General features: G+C 44.5%; 1 protein-coding gene across 3 annotated transcripts in view; it reads left to right on the plus strand.

The window, feature by feature from the left end:
• Nucleotides 1-17,590, plus strand: part of ninl (ninein-like) — a 96,720-nt gene that overhangs the window by 53,104 nt on the left and 26,026 nt on the right. For 2 of the 3 annotated variants that reach the window (XM_052010931.1, XM_052010932.1), the window contains exons 14-17: nt 3,659-3,812; nt 6,535-6,656; nt 14,241-14,767; nt 16,891-17,478. In XM_052010931.1, coding sequence (XP_051866891.1) covers nt 3,659-3,812; nt 6,535-6,656; nt 14,241-14,767; nt 16,891-17,478 — 1,391 coding nt within the window. The remainder of the gene's footprint in view (nt 1-3,658; nt 3,813-6,534; nt 6,657-14,240; nt 14,768-16,890; nt 17,479-17,590) is intronic. The other variant, XM_052010933.1, reaches the window with a different exon arrangement.

A 17,590-nucleotide genomic window follows, 5' to 3' on the forward strand; every position in this document is an offset into this window, starting at 1 on the left:
AGACTCTTGAACTGATTTCTCATACACTAAAAAATGAAATCTTGAACTCTTGATCTCCCAACCTACCTCATTGTGGCCCTTGCACTTTTTGTTTATCTGCACCGCACTTACACTGTAAGTGCAACACTATATTCTGCATTCTGTTTTCTTTTTACTTCCTAGATGTACTTATGTATGGAATGAACTGCCTGGATGGCACCAAAACAAAAGCTTTTCCCTGTATCTTGTTACATATGATAATAATAAACCAATGTTGGACCAGCATTGTCCAGCTGGTAAAGAGTTGTGGTATGGACAGTGTAGGATTGGGTCAATTCATTCATGGCTGGTGGAGCATGGGTGTCCAGGAGATCCTTGCAGTAGTGACGTACGGTGGTGACAGAGGCGGGGGGGAAGCTTTAGCAATGGAGGAGCTGAGGTAGGGGTGGACACTACTAATGTCATGGAGGTGGTTCCAGTGCTGCACTGATCATGATCAGAAACTCAGCTTTGACACAGTTCAGTCCCCAGCAGTGTTCAGGGAGAGAGGTGGAGTTGCTGGCTAACAAACTGTATGTGTTGCAGGAGCCAAGGTCCTTGGCTTTGAGCTTTGGAAGAATTTTCCAATTTTTTTTCCAATAACTGAAGTTGAATACGCAGCATAACATGAGGGGTGCTGGAGGAAGGGAACTGTGGTGAGAGAGAGACCGAAGCCATCAGTAGACGTAGAAACAAATGCTTGCGTTGAAGGGTAATGATGAGCTAGTGGAAAGAGAAGTCCTTGCAAGTAATAGGAGCAGAACATGGGTATGACTGAACAACTGGAGAGGGGTTGAGGAACGAAGATGCTGTGTCAAGTTCTGCAGTTGGGTTGAAGAACATGCGGCATACTTTGCAATGGTTGTGGCATGGGTTCAAGGAGTAGTGAAAAAGATGGGCAGGGATTTCAACAACACATTCAGGGATATTGGAGAAGAAATGAAGAGTGAGGATGGGATAGTATTCCAAGTCTGTAGATTTGAAATTCCTGCTTGTATATCTTGTACTCTTCCTGTTTCCAGCTCTGATAAAGGCACTGAGCAAATATTGGTTCACCATATTAGAAAATAAATGCTGGTACTTATAGTGCAAGTAAGTTGTCGGCTGAAAATTAAGTGTTCAAGTCCGATCCTCCTATTTGGGCAAAGTGAGGTCTTGCAGGAGGGGTTTGGTTTATCATTTTGATGGTTTTGTTGTTGGCAAGATCAGTTCAGGAGTGATCTGCCTGCACATTTTATAACTAAAAATCTTTTAAGAAGCATTCAATCTTTTAAGGCTTTGGGAATAAAAATTCCTCACTCAAGTGAGCAACAGTTTAGTTGAGGAATGTTACCATGGTGTGTGGAAAACGTTCTGTGTTGTCATTTGTTGTCAAATCTCTCTTGGTTCCTGTCTGGATAATGTAAGGACTATTTCAACAACAGACCTGTACTCACTTTGTCCACTATTTCTCTTTATTCTACTGCCTTCCTTTGGAGTTACTAGAGGGTGAAGGTGAGCATACAATAAATCATTATTTTCTTAAGTGATTCAGATTTTGCCTGCGTTGCTTTATCTCTCAAAGTATACACTTATTTTTTCATTTGTTTCTCCCATTCTTCAGCATCCCTGCAAAAATTAGATGTTGAGGCTCAGAGATCACTTAGCAAACCTGTGATAATCTGAAGTGAGCACTTTCTGACTCGGCAAACCAGATGTCCCAGGAGGACATAATCCCTCTGAACTTTTATGCAAGAAATAAACGTTAAAGATCACCATCAGCAAAGGAGCCAATTGTACTATTTTTGTCAACATGTTGTTCAAAATTGACAGATGTGTCAGTTGATTTATTATTGCTTTCAGTTGTTGGGAAGTGCACAGCAGGAGGAAGTAGAATAAAGAGTATCTGGTAACTTTATTAATTCTAATATTAGCTGTAGAACAAACTAATGCTGCAAGAATCTCTTTTTCAGCCTCTTGAAATCTCAGATTTTAATGAAGAATTGGCATTAGTAAACATTGGGTATCACTAAATTAAAAACAAGCCTGTCCACACTTGTGTTCCATTTCATCCTTACTGCATGTTGATGTTGGTGCTTGAAACTTTCTATAATTGTGGTCTGACTTTGAGCACTGATTACTGTTCATTTTTTTTTAAACTAACATATTATTGAAACTGATACTGCAGCCATTAATTAAAGCAACCTTATCTTTCTCATTCCATCTATTACACGACTGCAGTGTATAATAACTTTCCTGTGTCGTCAACCCATTCTGATAAAGTTCCTCATTATACAATTATTTCTCCTTGGTTGGTGTCAGAGTAGCCTGGGTGTATAATGCAGTTCTTTCTGTAAATGGTACACACCACAGCCCAGTTTGCAGGTGATCGAGGAAATGAATGACCTAGGAAAGTGATATGTGCTATGACCTGAAGAGGCAAGTTGTAACTTGGGCACTTTTAGGAACAGTTCAGAGTTTGGATAATTCAAGATTCTTCTCCTTAGAGCAGGGAATGTTAAGGGGAAATACAGTATAACTTTGAAGATTTTTGGCAAAAGCTGAGAAGAAACTTCTTGGGGCTAGTCAGAGGACACTGTTGAAAGGTAATTGGCGAGGGAGCCAAAGTGAAGAAGAGAACTTTTTACTCACCAGATTATAATCTGGTAGGCAGTGTCTGCAAGTGTGGAGGAAATGGACTGAATCGTAACTTTCAAGAAGAAAAAGCATTACACAGCCAAAGGGAAAAAAAGGTGAGACTGAGTGGATGACTTTCAAAGAGTCGGCATGGAGGTCTGGATGGCTCCTCCTGTGTATTATGATCCTGTTTTAAGGTGGAAGTGGTGCCAGATTCCAGATGCATGGAGTTGTTTAGTCCCCACCTCCTCTGCACTTTCTCAAACTCGAATGATCCAATGTGGTGAATCAGGTTTTAGATCTGTTGGGGTGTGGATTCTACCTAGTGTGTCTATAAAACGGGAGCTGCAAGTTGGTGCCCATGTGATGTACATGCCCTGATTGTGTAGAGGCACAAACTGCATTGCTGAATTGTCATCACCCATTTTGTGGTTCTGTTCAAGAGGAGACAGTGTTCCTGTTGCAGATAGATTCACTTGTCACTGCTGGTACGAGTCGGACTGCAAGATCTCATTGCCAAAGTGTACATGTTACGCTGTAAGAGGGGCAGTCAATTCTGATAGAGGGTTTGATAGTTGTGGGATGGGGCTGTTGCAATTGTATGGCCATGACTCACTTATGCCCAAACTTGTAGTCATGCAGACAGATAAATTCAGAGGAATCTCCTTGCCTAGTTGTTTTTGTCCATGGTGCATGAAAGCACACACTTTTGTAAACACCATTTCACACTAGTGGGTTGGTCAACTGGATGGACCTGGGTGTGTGAGTGACATGTAGGTTTCTGCATTAGAGCCCAAACACCAGTAGCCACGGTGTTCTGAGTACAGCTTGGTAATTTCTACAGCAGTGGGTGGAAGCTGGTTTTATAATAGAAACAATGCAGGTAAAATGAATCCCCAGTCACTTACAGCCGTGCTATTCTCAGAGTGATTGATGCAGGAATTACGCAGTGCTCTCTGTTCTGGGTGGACTATGGTTTATTGCCACTTCTGTTGCTTTAAGCTTCCTTTGTTAATTTCTCCAGGAGTTACGTGACCGCAATGACGAGTTGCAGTCCGAAATGGAGGTGCTCCGCTCCCAGCTGCACATCAGGAAGCACCGCCGTTCGGGCAGTAATAATAAGAATTCCATTTCTATGCGAGCTGCTGACTGGGTCGTCAGGTGTGCCGCTGATCCTGGTAAGTGAAGACATGTCTAACAATAAGGTGAAACCCAACAAAACCATCACGAAAACCAGCCTCCCCTCCATGGACTCTGTCTACACTTCCTGCTGCCTCGGTAAAGCAGCCAACATAATCAAAAACCCCTCCCATCCCGGGCATTCTCTCTTCTCCCCACTCCCAATCAGGCAGAAGATACAAAAGCCTGAAAGCATGTACCACCAGGCTAAAGGACAGCTTCTATCCCGCTGTTATAAGACTACTGAATGGACCCCTTGTACGATAAGATGGACTCTTGACCTCACAGTCTACCTTGTTATGACCTTGCACCTTATTGTCTGCCTGCACTGCACTTTCTCTGTAGCTGTGACACTTCATTCTGCATTCTGTTATTGCTTTTCCCTTGTACTACCTCGATGTACTGATGTGATGAAATGATCTCTATGGATGGCATGCAAAACAGTATTCCACTGTACTGTGGTACATGTGACAATAATAAACCAATTACAACCATCGCATCAGCACCTCTAATTCTCACTACAGAATAATATCGGAAAAATTACATGCAAAAACACAAGATTTCTAAAGGTGACAGTTCAGGTTGAAAATGGATTGAGGAAATGTGTATTCCAGAAGGTGTAAGCAGACAAGTGAAGAACAGGAGTGGACCACTTGGTCCCTCAAGCCTGCTCCACCATTCAATAAGATCATGGTTTGTAATCTCAATTCTGCATACCCAGTATCCACCTTAACCTCTCACTCCCTTGCTGATCAAAAACTTATCCAGCTCTGCCTTAAAAATATTCAGACTCTGTTTCCACTGTCCAGTGAGGAAGACTGTTTCAAAGACTCGTGACCCTCTGAGAGTAAAAACTTTCCCTCATTTCTGTGTTAAATGAGCAACCCGTTATTTTTAAACAGTGACCTCTAGTTCTAAATTCTCCCACAAGTGCGAAGTGTATTTTGGGAAGTTAAACCAGGGCAGGACTTGCACAGTAAGTGGCAGGGCCCTGTAGAGTGTTGTTGAACAGTGAGGCTGAGGGGTACGTAGTTCCCTGAAAGTGGCAACACAGGTAGACACGGTGGTGAAGAAGGCACCTGGCATGTTTGTCTTCATCAGTCAGGGCACCTGACTACCAGAGTTGGGACATCATGTTACAGCTGTACAAGATGTTGGTGAGACCGCACTTGGGAGTATTGTGTGCAGTTTGGGTCGCCTAGCTATAGGAAGGATATCAATACCTCAGCAGTTAACACACTTCCTTCCCTCTGTAGTGCAGGGTGCACCTCATCTCGATGAGTGATTTATTACTGTGGTTCTAGCACAACCTTTCTGCTTGCTTTCTGTGTCTCAGCTAATAAGGAAACATCCCATGTGCCTTTTTTAACCACCTTATTGACTTTTCTTGGTACCTTTTAACAATTTCTCTGTTCCTTCATACCACACAATATCCTCCCATTTGTCATATGCTCTCTTGCCATTACCTCACACTTCTCTGGATTAAATTCCAGTGGCCATTTCTCTTCCTAACTGACCAGAGCATCTATACCTGCAGACTAAAACTTTTCTTCTCACTGTCAACCTTGGCCAGTTTTTGTATCATCTGCGGATTTCTTTCTCATTTCCCCAACAAATCATTAATACAAAACATAAAGTGAAGGGCAGAGTACTGAGCCTTGTGGATCTCATGTGACGACTATCACAAAGTTGTCTGTCAATCCTTTCGTAAGGACAGCTGCCAAGTATTCATAAGAATCTTACCCACATCTTCTGCTTCCAAATATTATCTTTCTGGTCCCAAGTAAGCCCTGTTTTTGCCCTGGTTATCTTCTTGTTCCTTATGTACTTAGAAAACCTCTTTGGGTTTTCTTTACCTGGCAGTATTTATTCGATCCACTCTTTTGCTTTCCTAATTTCCCCTTTTGCTCTCACCCCTACACTTTTTATATTCCTCTTTTGCTTTCTGCAGTATTAGGTTATGGAGTCAGAGTCATATAGCACAGATACAGGCCCGTCCTGTCCGTGCCGACCATCTATACCAGCAAGTTCTTGGTATCCGGGGTAAACTGCCCTCTTTTGTCTTGTGCCACCCTCCGTGGACCTTGTCATCCCGGTGAATTCTAGATTCAATTGAATGTCAGCAGCTAAAAGAGATTAGCAGTAGCCTGTGAATAACTAAAGATGATCTGGAAGAGGTGTGGTTTCAGTTAATCAGCTTTTCCAGCCTCAAGCTCATTTTCTTTTGCCCCTCTGTTCTGCTAATTTTAGATTTTATTCATCTCTTGTGAACACCTCCTCCCGTCATCTTTTGTTATCTTCCACACCCTCCCACCCCCCCTTCAGCAGGCTCCAACACTTGCGTACGACCCTATTACAACCCTTCCCTTTTGTTCTCCTCACTTGCATCCCCCTTCTCTGCAGTTCTGAAGAAGGGTCCTGACCCGAAACATTGACCACCTGCTCTTCTCCATGGATGCTGCCCGGCCTGCCGAGTTCCTCCAGCATCATTGTGTTTTTCATGTGGATTCCAGCATCTGCAGTCCTTTGTTTCCCTGTAATTTAAGACCTGTTTCTTTCTAACTCTTCCCAGTTCTGAAGAAAGGTTATTGACCTGAAATATTAACTCTTACTTTTGCCATAGATGCTTTCTGAACCACTGAACATTTCCAGCATTCTCTGTTCAATTTTCTATTCATCTTGAAAAGTGAAACTTAAATTTATTATTATTTTCTGAACCAGATAAGGTTTCACCAGTAGACCCATGTGCCAATGTGAGCATTGAAACAGAGATTGCAATCGAACAACAGAGAAGGCAGCACCTACAGGAAGTGCAAGACCTTAAGATACAATTGGAAACGAAGGTAAGTCTATTCTTTTGGCAGCTTTTTATCTCCCCCTCGCAAGTAAAGGTTATCATACCCATCTTTGGCAAGAGGGCATCCCCACACCCCAGCAGCTAAAGTGCGGGTTAGAGCTGGTTCATGAATCAAAGTTCATTTCCAAGTTTAAACATAATAGGAAGAACATGATTGCACTGGAGAGGGTGAAGAGGGGATTCACCAGGGGGTTGCCTGGGATGGAGTGTCTCAGTTATGAAGGGATACTGGATAAGCTGGGTTTGTTTACCCTGGAGCAGAGGCATAGTTACGGTAGATAATAAGAAACTTTTCCCCATAGCAGAGGTGTCTAAAACTAGAGAACATTGGTTTAGTGTAAGAGGTTTAGTGTAAGAGGTTTAGTGAGAATCTGAGGAATAACTTTTTAGCTCAGAGGGTCTTAGAATCTGCAACAAACTACGAGAGTGGGTGGTGGAGGCAAGTACCCTCACAACACTTAAGAACTATTTAGATGAGCACTTGAATTGTAAAGGCATAGAAGGCTATGGATCAAGTGCTAGTAAATGGGATTAGTATGGATGGTCATGACATGGACATGATGGGCTGTATGATGCTATGACTAGTTATTTATAGGTTCCTTGCATGCTTGAGAATATAAGAAATAGAAGCAGGAATGGACAATGTAGTCTCTCAAGCCTGAATTGCCAATTAATAACATTGACTCCACTTTATCTCGATTTCTCGGAGTCCAAAAAGCTTTTAATCTGCCTTGGATATTCCCTTTGACTGAGAAACCACAGCCCATTGGGGGAGATATTTGCAAAGATTGGCAACTGCTATATGAATTAGGAGCAGGAGTAGACCACTCAGCTTCTCGATGCCTGGAACACTATTTAATAAGATCAGGGCTAACCTCCTGTCTGCATTCCTGCCTACCCACTTTGTGCATTGGGTAAGCAGGAATGGCTACAGCACAGAAACGGTCCCTTCAACCCACCACGTCCTTCCATATGAATCCCTTTGGCTGCATTAGTACCATGTCCTTCTATGCCATGCCTATGTAAGTGTCTGTCTAAATGCCTGTTAAACACAGTGAATATATCTGATTCCAACACCTCCTCTGGCAGTGATTCCAGATATCAAACACTCTCTGTATTTTAAAAAAACTAGCCCTCAGATCTGCTTTAAAACTCCTTCCTCTCATCTTAAACTCATGACCTCTTGTTTTTGATACGCCTATTATGAGAAGAAGATTTTTGACTATGTACCCTATTAATGCCTCTCATAATCTTATGTACTCCTTTTACATAGAACCATAGAACAATACAGCACAATACAGGCCCTTCGGCCCACCATGTTGTGCCGCCCTTCAAACCACACCTAAGACTATCTAACCCCTTCCTCCCACATATTCCTCTATCTTAAATTCCTCCATATGCTTATCTAACAATCTCTTGAACTTGTCCAACGTATCAGCCTCCACCACCACCCCAGGCAGCGCATTTCATGCACCAACCACTCTGGGTGAGAAACCTCCCTCTGACATCTCCCTTGAACTTCCCACCCATTACCTTAAAGCCATGTCCTCTTGTTTTGAGCATTGGTGCCCTGGGAAAGAGGCGCTGGCTGTCCACTCTATTTATTCCACTCAATATCTTGTATACCTCTATCATGTCTCCCCTCATCCTCCTTCTCTCCAATGAGAACAGCCCTAGCTCCTTTAGTCCTTCCTCATAATCCATACTCTCTAATCCAGGCAGCATCCTGGTAAATCTCCTCTGCACCCTTTCCAACGCCTCCACATCCTTCCTATAATGAGGTGACCAGAACTGGACACAGTACTCTAAGTGTGGTCTAACCAGAGTTTTGTAAAGCTGCATCATCACTTTGCGGCTCTTAAACTCGATCCCCCGACTTATGAAAGCTAACATCTCATAGGCTTTCTTAACTACCCTATCTACCTGTGAGGCGACTTCCAGTGATCTGTGGATATGAACCCCCAGATCCCTCTGCTCCTCTACACTGCCCAGAATCCTGCCATTTACCTTGTACTCCGCCTTGGAGTTTGTCCTTCCAAAGTGTAACACCTCACACTTCTCTGGATTGAACTCCATCTGCCACTTGTCTGCCCAGCTCTGCATCCTATCAATATCCCTCTGCAAGCTTCGACAGCCCTCCACACTATCCACAACGCCACCAATCTTTGTGTCATCTGCAAACTTGCTAACCCAGCCTTCCACCCCGTCATCCAAGTCATTAATAAATATCACAAAGTCGAGGTCCCAGAACCGATCACTGTGGGACACCACTAGTCACAGCCCTCCAATCCGAATGCACTCCCTCCACCACAACCCTCTGCTTTCTACAGACAAGCCAATTCTGAATCCACACGGCCAAGCCTCCCTGGATCCCTTGGCCTCTGACCTTCTGAAGAAGCCTACCATGCAGAACCTTGTCAAACGCCTTACTAAAATCTATGTAGACCACATCTACTGCACTACCCTCATCAATCTTCCTGGTCACCTCCTCAAAGAACCCTATCAGGCTTGTGAGGCAGGATCTTCCCTTCACAAAGCCATGCTGGCTGTCCCTAATCAGTCCATGATTCTCTAAATGCTCATAGATCCTATCTCTTAGAATCCTTTCTAATAGCTTACCCTCTTTAGCTCTTTAGCTCACTCCTCGCCTGCCATCTCTTCAGCTAAAACAAACCCAGCCTTTCCAATCTCTCCCCATAACTAATGTCCTCCAATCCAGGTAACATCCTGGTGAATTGCCTCTGCACCATCTCTAGTGCAATCACATCCTTCCTACGGTGCAGTAGCCAGAACTGCACACAATACTCCAAGTGTGGCCTAACCAGTATTTTGTAAGGTTGCAGCATAACATTACAACTCTTGTATCCTCTGCTCCGACCTACGAAGACAAGCATGCCTTGTGCTGCCTTCACCACCCAATCTACCCGTGTTACCACTTCCAGGGAACAATGGGTTTGAACATCCAGGTCTCTCTGTTCATCAACATCCCTTCATGCCCTACCATTAGGGTACATGTCCTACCCCTATTTGACTTCCCAAAATGTATCACCTCCACTTGTCGGGATTAAATTCCATCTGCCAACACTCTGCCCAACTTTCCATTGATCTGTATCCTGCTGTAACCTTACATAACCTTCCTCACTATCCACAACACCACCAACTTTTGTGTCATCTGAAAACTTACTAATCATACCTCCTATGTTCACATCACTGATAGGTATCACAAACAAGGGTCCAAGCACCAACCCCTGTGGTACACCACTGGTCACAGATTTACAATCTGAAGACATCCTTCCGTCACTACCTTTTGCTGTCTGTCACCAAAATGCCTTATTCCTGTTCAGGGATTTGTCCCCTTTACTCCTGTTACCAAAACCAACAATGTGGGTGGTACTGTGCCACAGCTAGTAGTGACTTGGATTCAATCCCTGTGACCACGCGGGTTTCCCCCAGGTGTTCCAGTTTCCTCCCAAATCCCAAAGACATATAGGTCGGTAGGTTAATTGGCCGCTGTAAATGATTCCCAGTATGCAGATGAGGGATAGAATGTGGTGGTGGGGGGGGGGGGGCAGGATTTGATGATAAAGTGGGATTAGTGTAGCCTGAGTGTAAGCGGGTGCTTGGTTGGCAGCATGGACTTGAAGGGCAGAAGGGCCTGCTCCATGCTGAATGACCTTAATATCAAGAAAGGAGGGGGAAGAAGATAAACATAACCTTATTGAGCCTCTCATGACCTTGGAACATACCAAAATATTTCAGAACCAATGAAGTTCTCTTTAAGCAAAAAGAAGCAAACAGCTGGAAGACTCAGTGGGTCGAGCAGCATCGAGATCCTGCAACAAGTCCTGAAATGTTGACCATCCCTTTGCCTCCACAGATGCTGCTCGACATGCTGAATTCTCCCAGCATTTTGTTTTTTGCTCCAGATTCCAGCATCTTCAGTCACTGTCTTCAAGTTTTAAGTTTGTTCACCGCTGCAGTAGAAAATATTGAAGCAAATTTTCACACAGCAAAATCTAAACTCCACAATGGGACAATGACCAGTTGAATTTTGTTTTTAGTGATGTGGGTTTAAGGATAAGCACCAGACCACTAGGGAGAGCTTCGTTGCTCGTGGTTAGGTTCCAGTGGATCTTTTTAAGCAGGACTAGCTCCTGCTACAGAAACCATCAACATCAAGGATTAATGAGAAGGCTTCCATAAAAACCTATTGTAACTTCGAATTAGTGGAGACTCCACCATTTTTTTGTTTGAGATTGGTTACTTTGATTCAGTTTTGCCCTGTGTCAGGCAATCTAAGCTTGTGTTTGGAAGTGCTCAGGAAGGTATTGGGTGGCCAAAGCACTTCCATTCAGTATAGAAACATGACCTTGTGCTCCTGGTGACCTGCTCTTTCATCTCTTTTTCTCCTGTCCAGGGAACAAAACACTTCCCAGGTAAAGCAGCAATTTACTTGTACTCCTTCCTGCCTCTACAGTGGAAAAAACTAAATGCAAATTAGGTGACAGAGTTACTGAACTCCTCCATTCAGTTCACGAGGGTGATCCCAAGTTACTTGCTTGTCTGTTGTTTTAATTCTCCCTCTCTGTCCCACTCTGTCCTCGCAGTCTTTGGTCTCCTACACCATTTCAACAAAGCTCAATGTAAACTGAAGGAATATCACCTCATCTGTTGCCTGACTACAACCTCTGGACTCAGCATTGAGTTCATCACTTTAGGATCATTAGACATTGCAGCCTTGTATCACACTTTTCCAGTGCTCATGGTTATTTCTTTCTCAGAAGTGTAAATAGGTGACAAATGAAATTTCAGATTTCATTTGTCACCTATTTACATATCTGGCAGACTAACATTTTATTCTTCACTCGCCTTTACTGTGCTCTTCCAGCTGCTGTTTTGGTCGAGTCTCCTCTGCCCTCTACCTGCACTGTACTGTATTGCTCTGCTTTACTGTATTACTGCACTTTACCATACTTTTCCCCTTATTCCACTGGCCCCATCACTCCACCTCTTTCCCCTTCCCCGCCCTCTTGATCTGCCCATCACCCACACATTCCTGCTACTGGTTTCCCTCCTCACCTTCCCTTTATTCCATGGTCCACCATTCAGATTCCATCTTCTTTAGCACTTTGTCACTTCCACCTATCACTTCCCAGCTTCTTGCATCATTCCCACTCTCCCCCTCCCTCATGTGCCTATCACCCCCTCACCTGGATCTACCTAGCACCCGTCAGCTCTTGTTCCATCCCTCCCTCTCACCCTTTTATGCTGGCTGTGTCCCATTTTCTTTCCAATCTGATGAAGGGTCCTGACCCGAAATGTCGACCGTCCATTTGCCTCCATAGATGCTGCCTGACCCGCTGAGTTCCTCCAGCTCCTTTGTGTGTTGTTACCTGTGTTGCACTGTACTGCTGCCGCAAAACAACAAATTTCCCGTCATTTAAGTCGGTGATAATGAATCTGATTCTGATACGCTACCATTGATCTTTGTTCTCTCTGCTCCTCTATTCTTCTGCAATTTCAAACTTTTTTTTTTGAGCCTTTAACCTTTCCCAGTTCTGAAGAAAGGTCATCAATGTGGAATGTTTATTCCTCCTAGCTGGTGTTTGGATATCTCCAGAATTTTCTGCCTTATGTTAGATTTCCAGTCCCTGAAGTATTTTCTATCAAATTTCAGATTACAATTCTACCATTCCATTTACACCTCCTACAGACCCATCTTTTCTTTGTTTACTTGCTCCATTTGCACTTTTTCACCAGATCCAGTTATTCACTTTTGTCAGTTAATCTCTCGTGCAATCCAGCCTATCACACAGCATCTCTCTTGTCTCCACCCTCCATCTCGCCTCACCCTCATTTCTCTACATTTTCAAATTAATTTATTGCTGACTTGTTCCAGCCCGGTGAAATGTCATTACCCTGATGTGTTAACTTTGCTTCTCACTCCATAGATGTAACTGGTTTATTATCCTCACATGTACTGAAATAGAGTGAAAAGATTTTGGTTGTGTGCCATCCAGGCAGATCATTCCATACATAAGTACATCAAGGTAGTCCAAAATGGGGGAGAAAACAACACAAATATAGTATTACAGTTACAGAGAAAGTGCAATACAGGTAGACAAGTAAGATGCAAGGGCCACGAGGAGGTAGACTGAGAGATCAAGCATTCATCTTTATCACGTAAGAGGTCCGTTCAAGAGTTTTATAACAGTGGGATAGAAGCTGTCCTTGAGCCTGGTGGTATGTGTTCTCTTTTGTTTTGTATTTTCCCCCCAGTAGAAGGGGGGAAAGAAGAGAGAATGACCCGGTTGGGAGGGGTCCTTGATTATGTTGGTTGCTTTTCCGAGGCAACGGAAAGTGTGGACGGAGTCAACGTATTCTTGGAGTGGAGGCTGGTTTTTGTGACAGACAGGGCTGCATTCATAACTCTGCAATTTCTTGTGCTCTTGGCAGAGCAGTTGCCATTCCAAGCAGTGATGCATCCGGGTAGGATGCTTTTTATGGTGTATTTGTAAAAATTGGTGAGGGTCATTGCGGACATGCTGAATTTACTTAGCCTTCTGAGGAAGTAGAGGCCTGACCTGTAGAATATTTCCAACATTGTAGAGTCGGAGCTTGGAAACAGGCCCTTCAACCCACTGAGTCCTCATGGTGGGCCTATTTACATTAATCCCATTTAATTTTCCTCATAATCCCATCAACGGCCCCTGGATTCCACCACTCACTTACACACCAGTTGCAATTTGCAATGGCCAATTAACTTACTGCCTACCATGTCTTTGGGATGTACAGGGAAATTGGGATTGCATGCATACTCCACACAGATGGCACTGGAAGTAGGGATTGCACCCATGTAAATTGGTTTATTACTGTCACATGTACTGAGCTACAGTGGAAAAACTTTATTTTGCATGCTACCCAGACAGATCATTTCACCACAGCAGTACACTGAGGTAGTACAAGGGAAAACCAATAACAGAATGCAGAATAAAGTGTTACAGCTACAGAGAAAGTGCAGTGCAGGCAGACAACAAAGTGCAAGGTCATAATGAGGTAGACTGTGAGGTCAAGAGTCCATTTTATCGTACCAGGGGACCATTCAATAGTCTTATAACAGCAGGCTAGAAGCTGTCCTTGAGCCTGGTGGTACGTGCTTTCAGGCTTTTGTATCTTCTTCCCATTAGGAGGGGGGAGAAGAGAGCATGTTCCGGGTGGGTGGGGTCTTTGATTATGTTGGCTGCTTTACCGAGGCAGCGGGAAGTGTAGACAGAGTCCGTGGAGGGGAGGCTGGTTTCCGTGATGTGCTGACCTATGTCCACAACTCCCTGCAGTCTCTTGCAGTCTTGGGCAGAGCAGTTGGCATACCAAGCCGTGATGCATCCAGATAGGATGCTCTCTATGGTGCATTGATAAAAACTGGTGAGGGTCAACCAGGACGTGCCAACTTTCTCCATGTCATTGGAGCCACGAGGCAGTAGCTCTACCAGCTGCACTATGGTGCCACCTGTGTGTTGTGATTGTGAGCAGGACTTTACTTTTGTGGAGTAACATTCCTGCAATTTTGCAGGTAAATTATTATGAGCGAGAGATTGAACTGATGAAGAGGAACTTTGAGAAAGAGAGGAAGTACATAGAACAAAGCTTCAAGGTTGAGATCAGTGAACTGGAGGACGAACGGATGACAAGAAGCCAGGAGATGGAGCGACTCCGGGGTGTAGTAAACGAGCTCCGAGATCAGCAGCAAGGAGCAGAAGCCAGGCAGGCACTGGCAATCACCGAGCTGTTGAGAGAACAGGAAACTGCTAACGCGGCCCTGCGGGAGGAGCTGAGGGAGAAACGGGAGGAGAACGCGAACCTCAGAGCAGAAGAGCTCGGGAAGGATGGAGAGGTGGCCAGGGTGTTGGAGGCACAGATCGAAATGAAGCTGGCGCAGCAGAAACGGGAACTGGAAGAGGTGTTTGAGCGGGAGAGGGCAGAGCAGCAGCAGGCCCTCACCAAGGAGAGGTCGGAGGTGGAGCAGCGACTTTCGAAGGAGAAGCTGCAACTGGAGGTGGAGCTGCAACTCCAGCATCAGAAGGAACTGCAGCAACTGAGGTAGGTCTCGCTGGGCAACGTCACTTACAGTGCTCACCGGGCAGTAGTGAGTGGAAATGGGAATGAGTCTTTCAGGTGCTTACCTGCACAGGTGTGAGTTCGGGCTCAGGTGGAACGGTTCTCACTTTCTCATCAGCGGCTCCCTAACCTGAGTTATCGGGAGAGATTGGGTGGGCTAGGTCTGTTTTCTCTGGAGCGAAGGAGGCTGAGGGGTGACATGACAGGGGTATAGATAAAAAAAATAATGAGAAGCATAAAGAGGGTAGGTGGCCAGAGTCTGTTTCCTGTCGTAGGGGTGTCTAAAACTAGAGGGCATGGGTTTAAGGTGAGAGGGTGGAGGTTTAAAGGGGATCTGAGAGGCAAGTTTTTCCACACAGAGTAATTGGAATGAGCTGCTAGAGGAGGTGGTGGAGGAGGCAGGAACTGTAACAACGTTTAAGAGGGGTTTAGACGGGTACTGGAATGAGCAGGGCACATAGGGATATGGAATTAATTCAGGCAAGTGGGATTGGTAGAGATAGTCATGTTGGTCAGTGTGGATACAGTGGGTTGATGGGCCTGTTTCTGTGCTGGACACTTCTATCGCTCTATATCTTCGATATCCACCCATCCCTTTCAGAGAGCAAAGGGGGCAGGTGTCATCACCTTAAAGTTTACTGCCAGGTCACAGGTTTGCACTGCCTTTCCATTGTTGTGGTTAGGTTAAATGCATGGAACTCCTAAATTAATAGCGTTGGAGGCCCCTACACCACAGACGTTGAAGTGGTTCAGTGGGGTGGTTGTCTACCACCTGATGGCCAACAGGTATGGGTAGTGAATGGAGCCTCTCCAAGGTGAGAAAGAATAAGAGAAGATTATCTTGCTAATTGCAGGACTTGATCACTGTCCTCCATCTCCACCACCCCCCACCTACCTTCTCCAGTTTTCTGTGACTTTTTTTTTCTTTCCTCCCCATCCCGTTTACCAGACTGATCCCTGGGATGGTGGGGCTGGTAAATGAGGTGAGATTGGATTGACAAGGTCTGTATTCGCTGTGGTTAGAAGAATGAAAGAAGATCTCACTGAAGCAAGCAAAATTCTGACATGGCTTGATAGGCTGGATGCAGGGAGGATGTTTCCCCTGACTGAGGGATCTAGATCCAAGGGGCCACAGTCTCAGGATATGGGGTAAAACATTTAGGACAGAGATGAGGAGAAATTTCTTTACTTGAAGGCTGATGAACCTATGTAATTCTCTACCACAGAAGGCAGTGGGGGACAAATTGCTGAATGTATTTGAGGAGATAGATAGATTTCTAGACACAAAGGCATCGAGGGGTATTAGCTTGAGGTAGAGCCATGATTGTATTTAATAAAGGAATAGGTTCAGTGAGTCAGATGGCTCACCCCTATTCCTGTTTTCAATGTTGTCCCTCATCTCTATGGTGACCACTAGGGATAACTCAGTCTTCAGACATCAATAACAATCTCCTAGACCAAGGGTGTCCCAATTCTGATTTATTTTTTGGCAACTTCTGATTTGATGTTAGCCCCAAAGGCATCACCCACCACACAGCAAATGTGCGTTTAGTCCAATTTCAATGCAATGATTTGGTCATTATTGCACTTGTTCTTTGTGAGGAGTTGTTCCATGCAAATTGGCTGCTGCATTTCTTGCATTCCAGCCCTGACTAAGTTAGAGAAATAAATCTTTGGTAGTAAGGGGTGTTTGTAAATTGCAAGTGCTTTCTTAAGACCAAGATCATGGAGACCCCAGGACACCTTGGTAACTGAGTGAATAAACAAACTCAGCAGGTCAGGCAGCATCATGTGGAGGGAACTGAACAGTTGACATTTCAGGTTGAGAATCTTCATTTAGACTGAAAGATAGAGGGGAGATAGCCAGTGTAAAGAGGTGAGGGGAAGGGGTAGAGCAAGAACTAGCAAGCAATAGGTGGATCCAGGTGAGGAGGGGGTGATAGGCAGATGGAGGAGGGAAGGGACTGTGGTAACTGAGTCGGAGGACATGGGTTGAATCACTGTTCAGCTTGTAGTCTGTTCCCAATATTCTCCAGGGATTATGAAAATATTTATTGTAAGAATGGTTTCAATTAGTTTAATGAAAAGTGTTTAAATATCTTTAGGAAGGCAACACAGGATGAATTTAACCAGAGGTTATCACTTTTGGAGGTCGAGCACATGTCTTTGACAGAAAAGAATCAGTCTGAGCTGATCCAGAGACACGAGCTGAAGATCAAGGAGCTGATGAGGCAGCTGAGTCTGGAGCGAAATCGATGGGCTGCCCAAGTTCAGACCATTCACAATGAGGCCAACAAGGAGAAGCAGAAACTGCAGGAGGAACAAGCTGCGATTTGCAGCAGGTTTGAAATGGAAAGCAAGTACAAAGAAGAGATTGAAAGCTTAAAGGCACAAGTGAAAGGAATACAGCAGGTGAACGGTTCTGGAGATCAAACCCATTGGGACAACCCAGGCCTTTGCCAAGGGATCCATGCCCAGCCCTCGACCAATGAGGTGCAGCTTCCTGCAGTGTTGAAAAGGAAAGAGGAGGAGATGCTAAGCTGGCAGCAGGAAAGAGACGAGCTGGAACTAAAGCTGAAGCAAGTAATGGAAGAATCTGAGAAAAAAGTGCAATTGCTTGAAAATGAGATAAGGAACCTGCGAACCTTGGTAACTAAGCTGGAGGCAGGGAATGAAGCTGAGGAGAAGTACAGGTTTGTCATAATAGTTTTCTTCGAGTCGATAATGACCACCTTACTACTGCTACTAATCACAAGAATTGCATCTAATTCTTGAACTGACAACTAACCTCACATTAATAATCAA

Source organism: Pristis pectinata, chromosome 3 (assembly GCF_009764475.1).
Source record: "Pristis pectinata isolate sPriPec2 chromosome 3, sPriPec2.1.pri, whole genome shotgun sequence".
Taxonomy (NCBI): Eukaryota; Metazoa; Chordata; class Chondrichthyes; order Rhinopristiformes; family Pristidae; genus Pristis; species Pristis pectinata.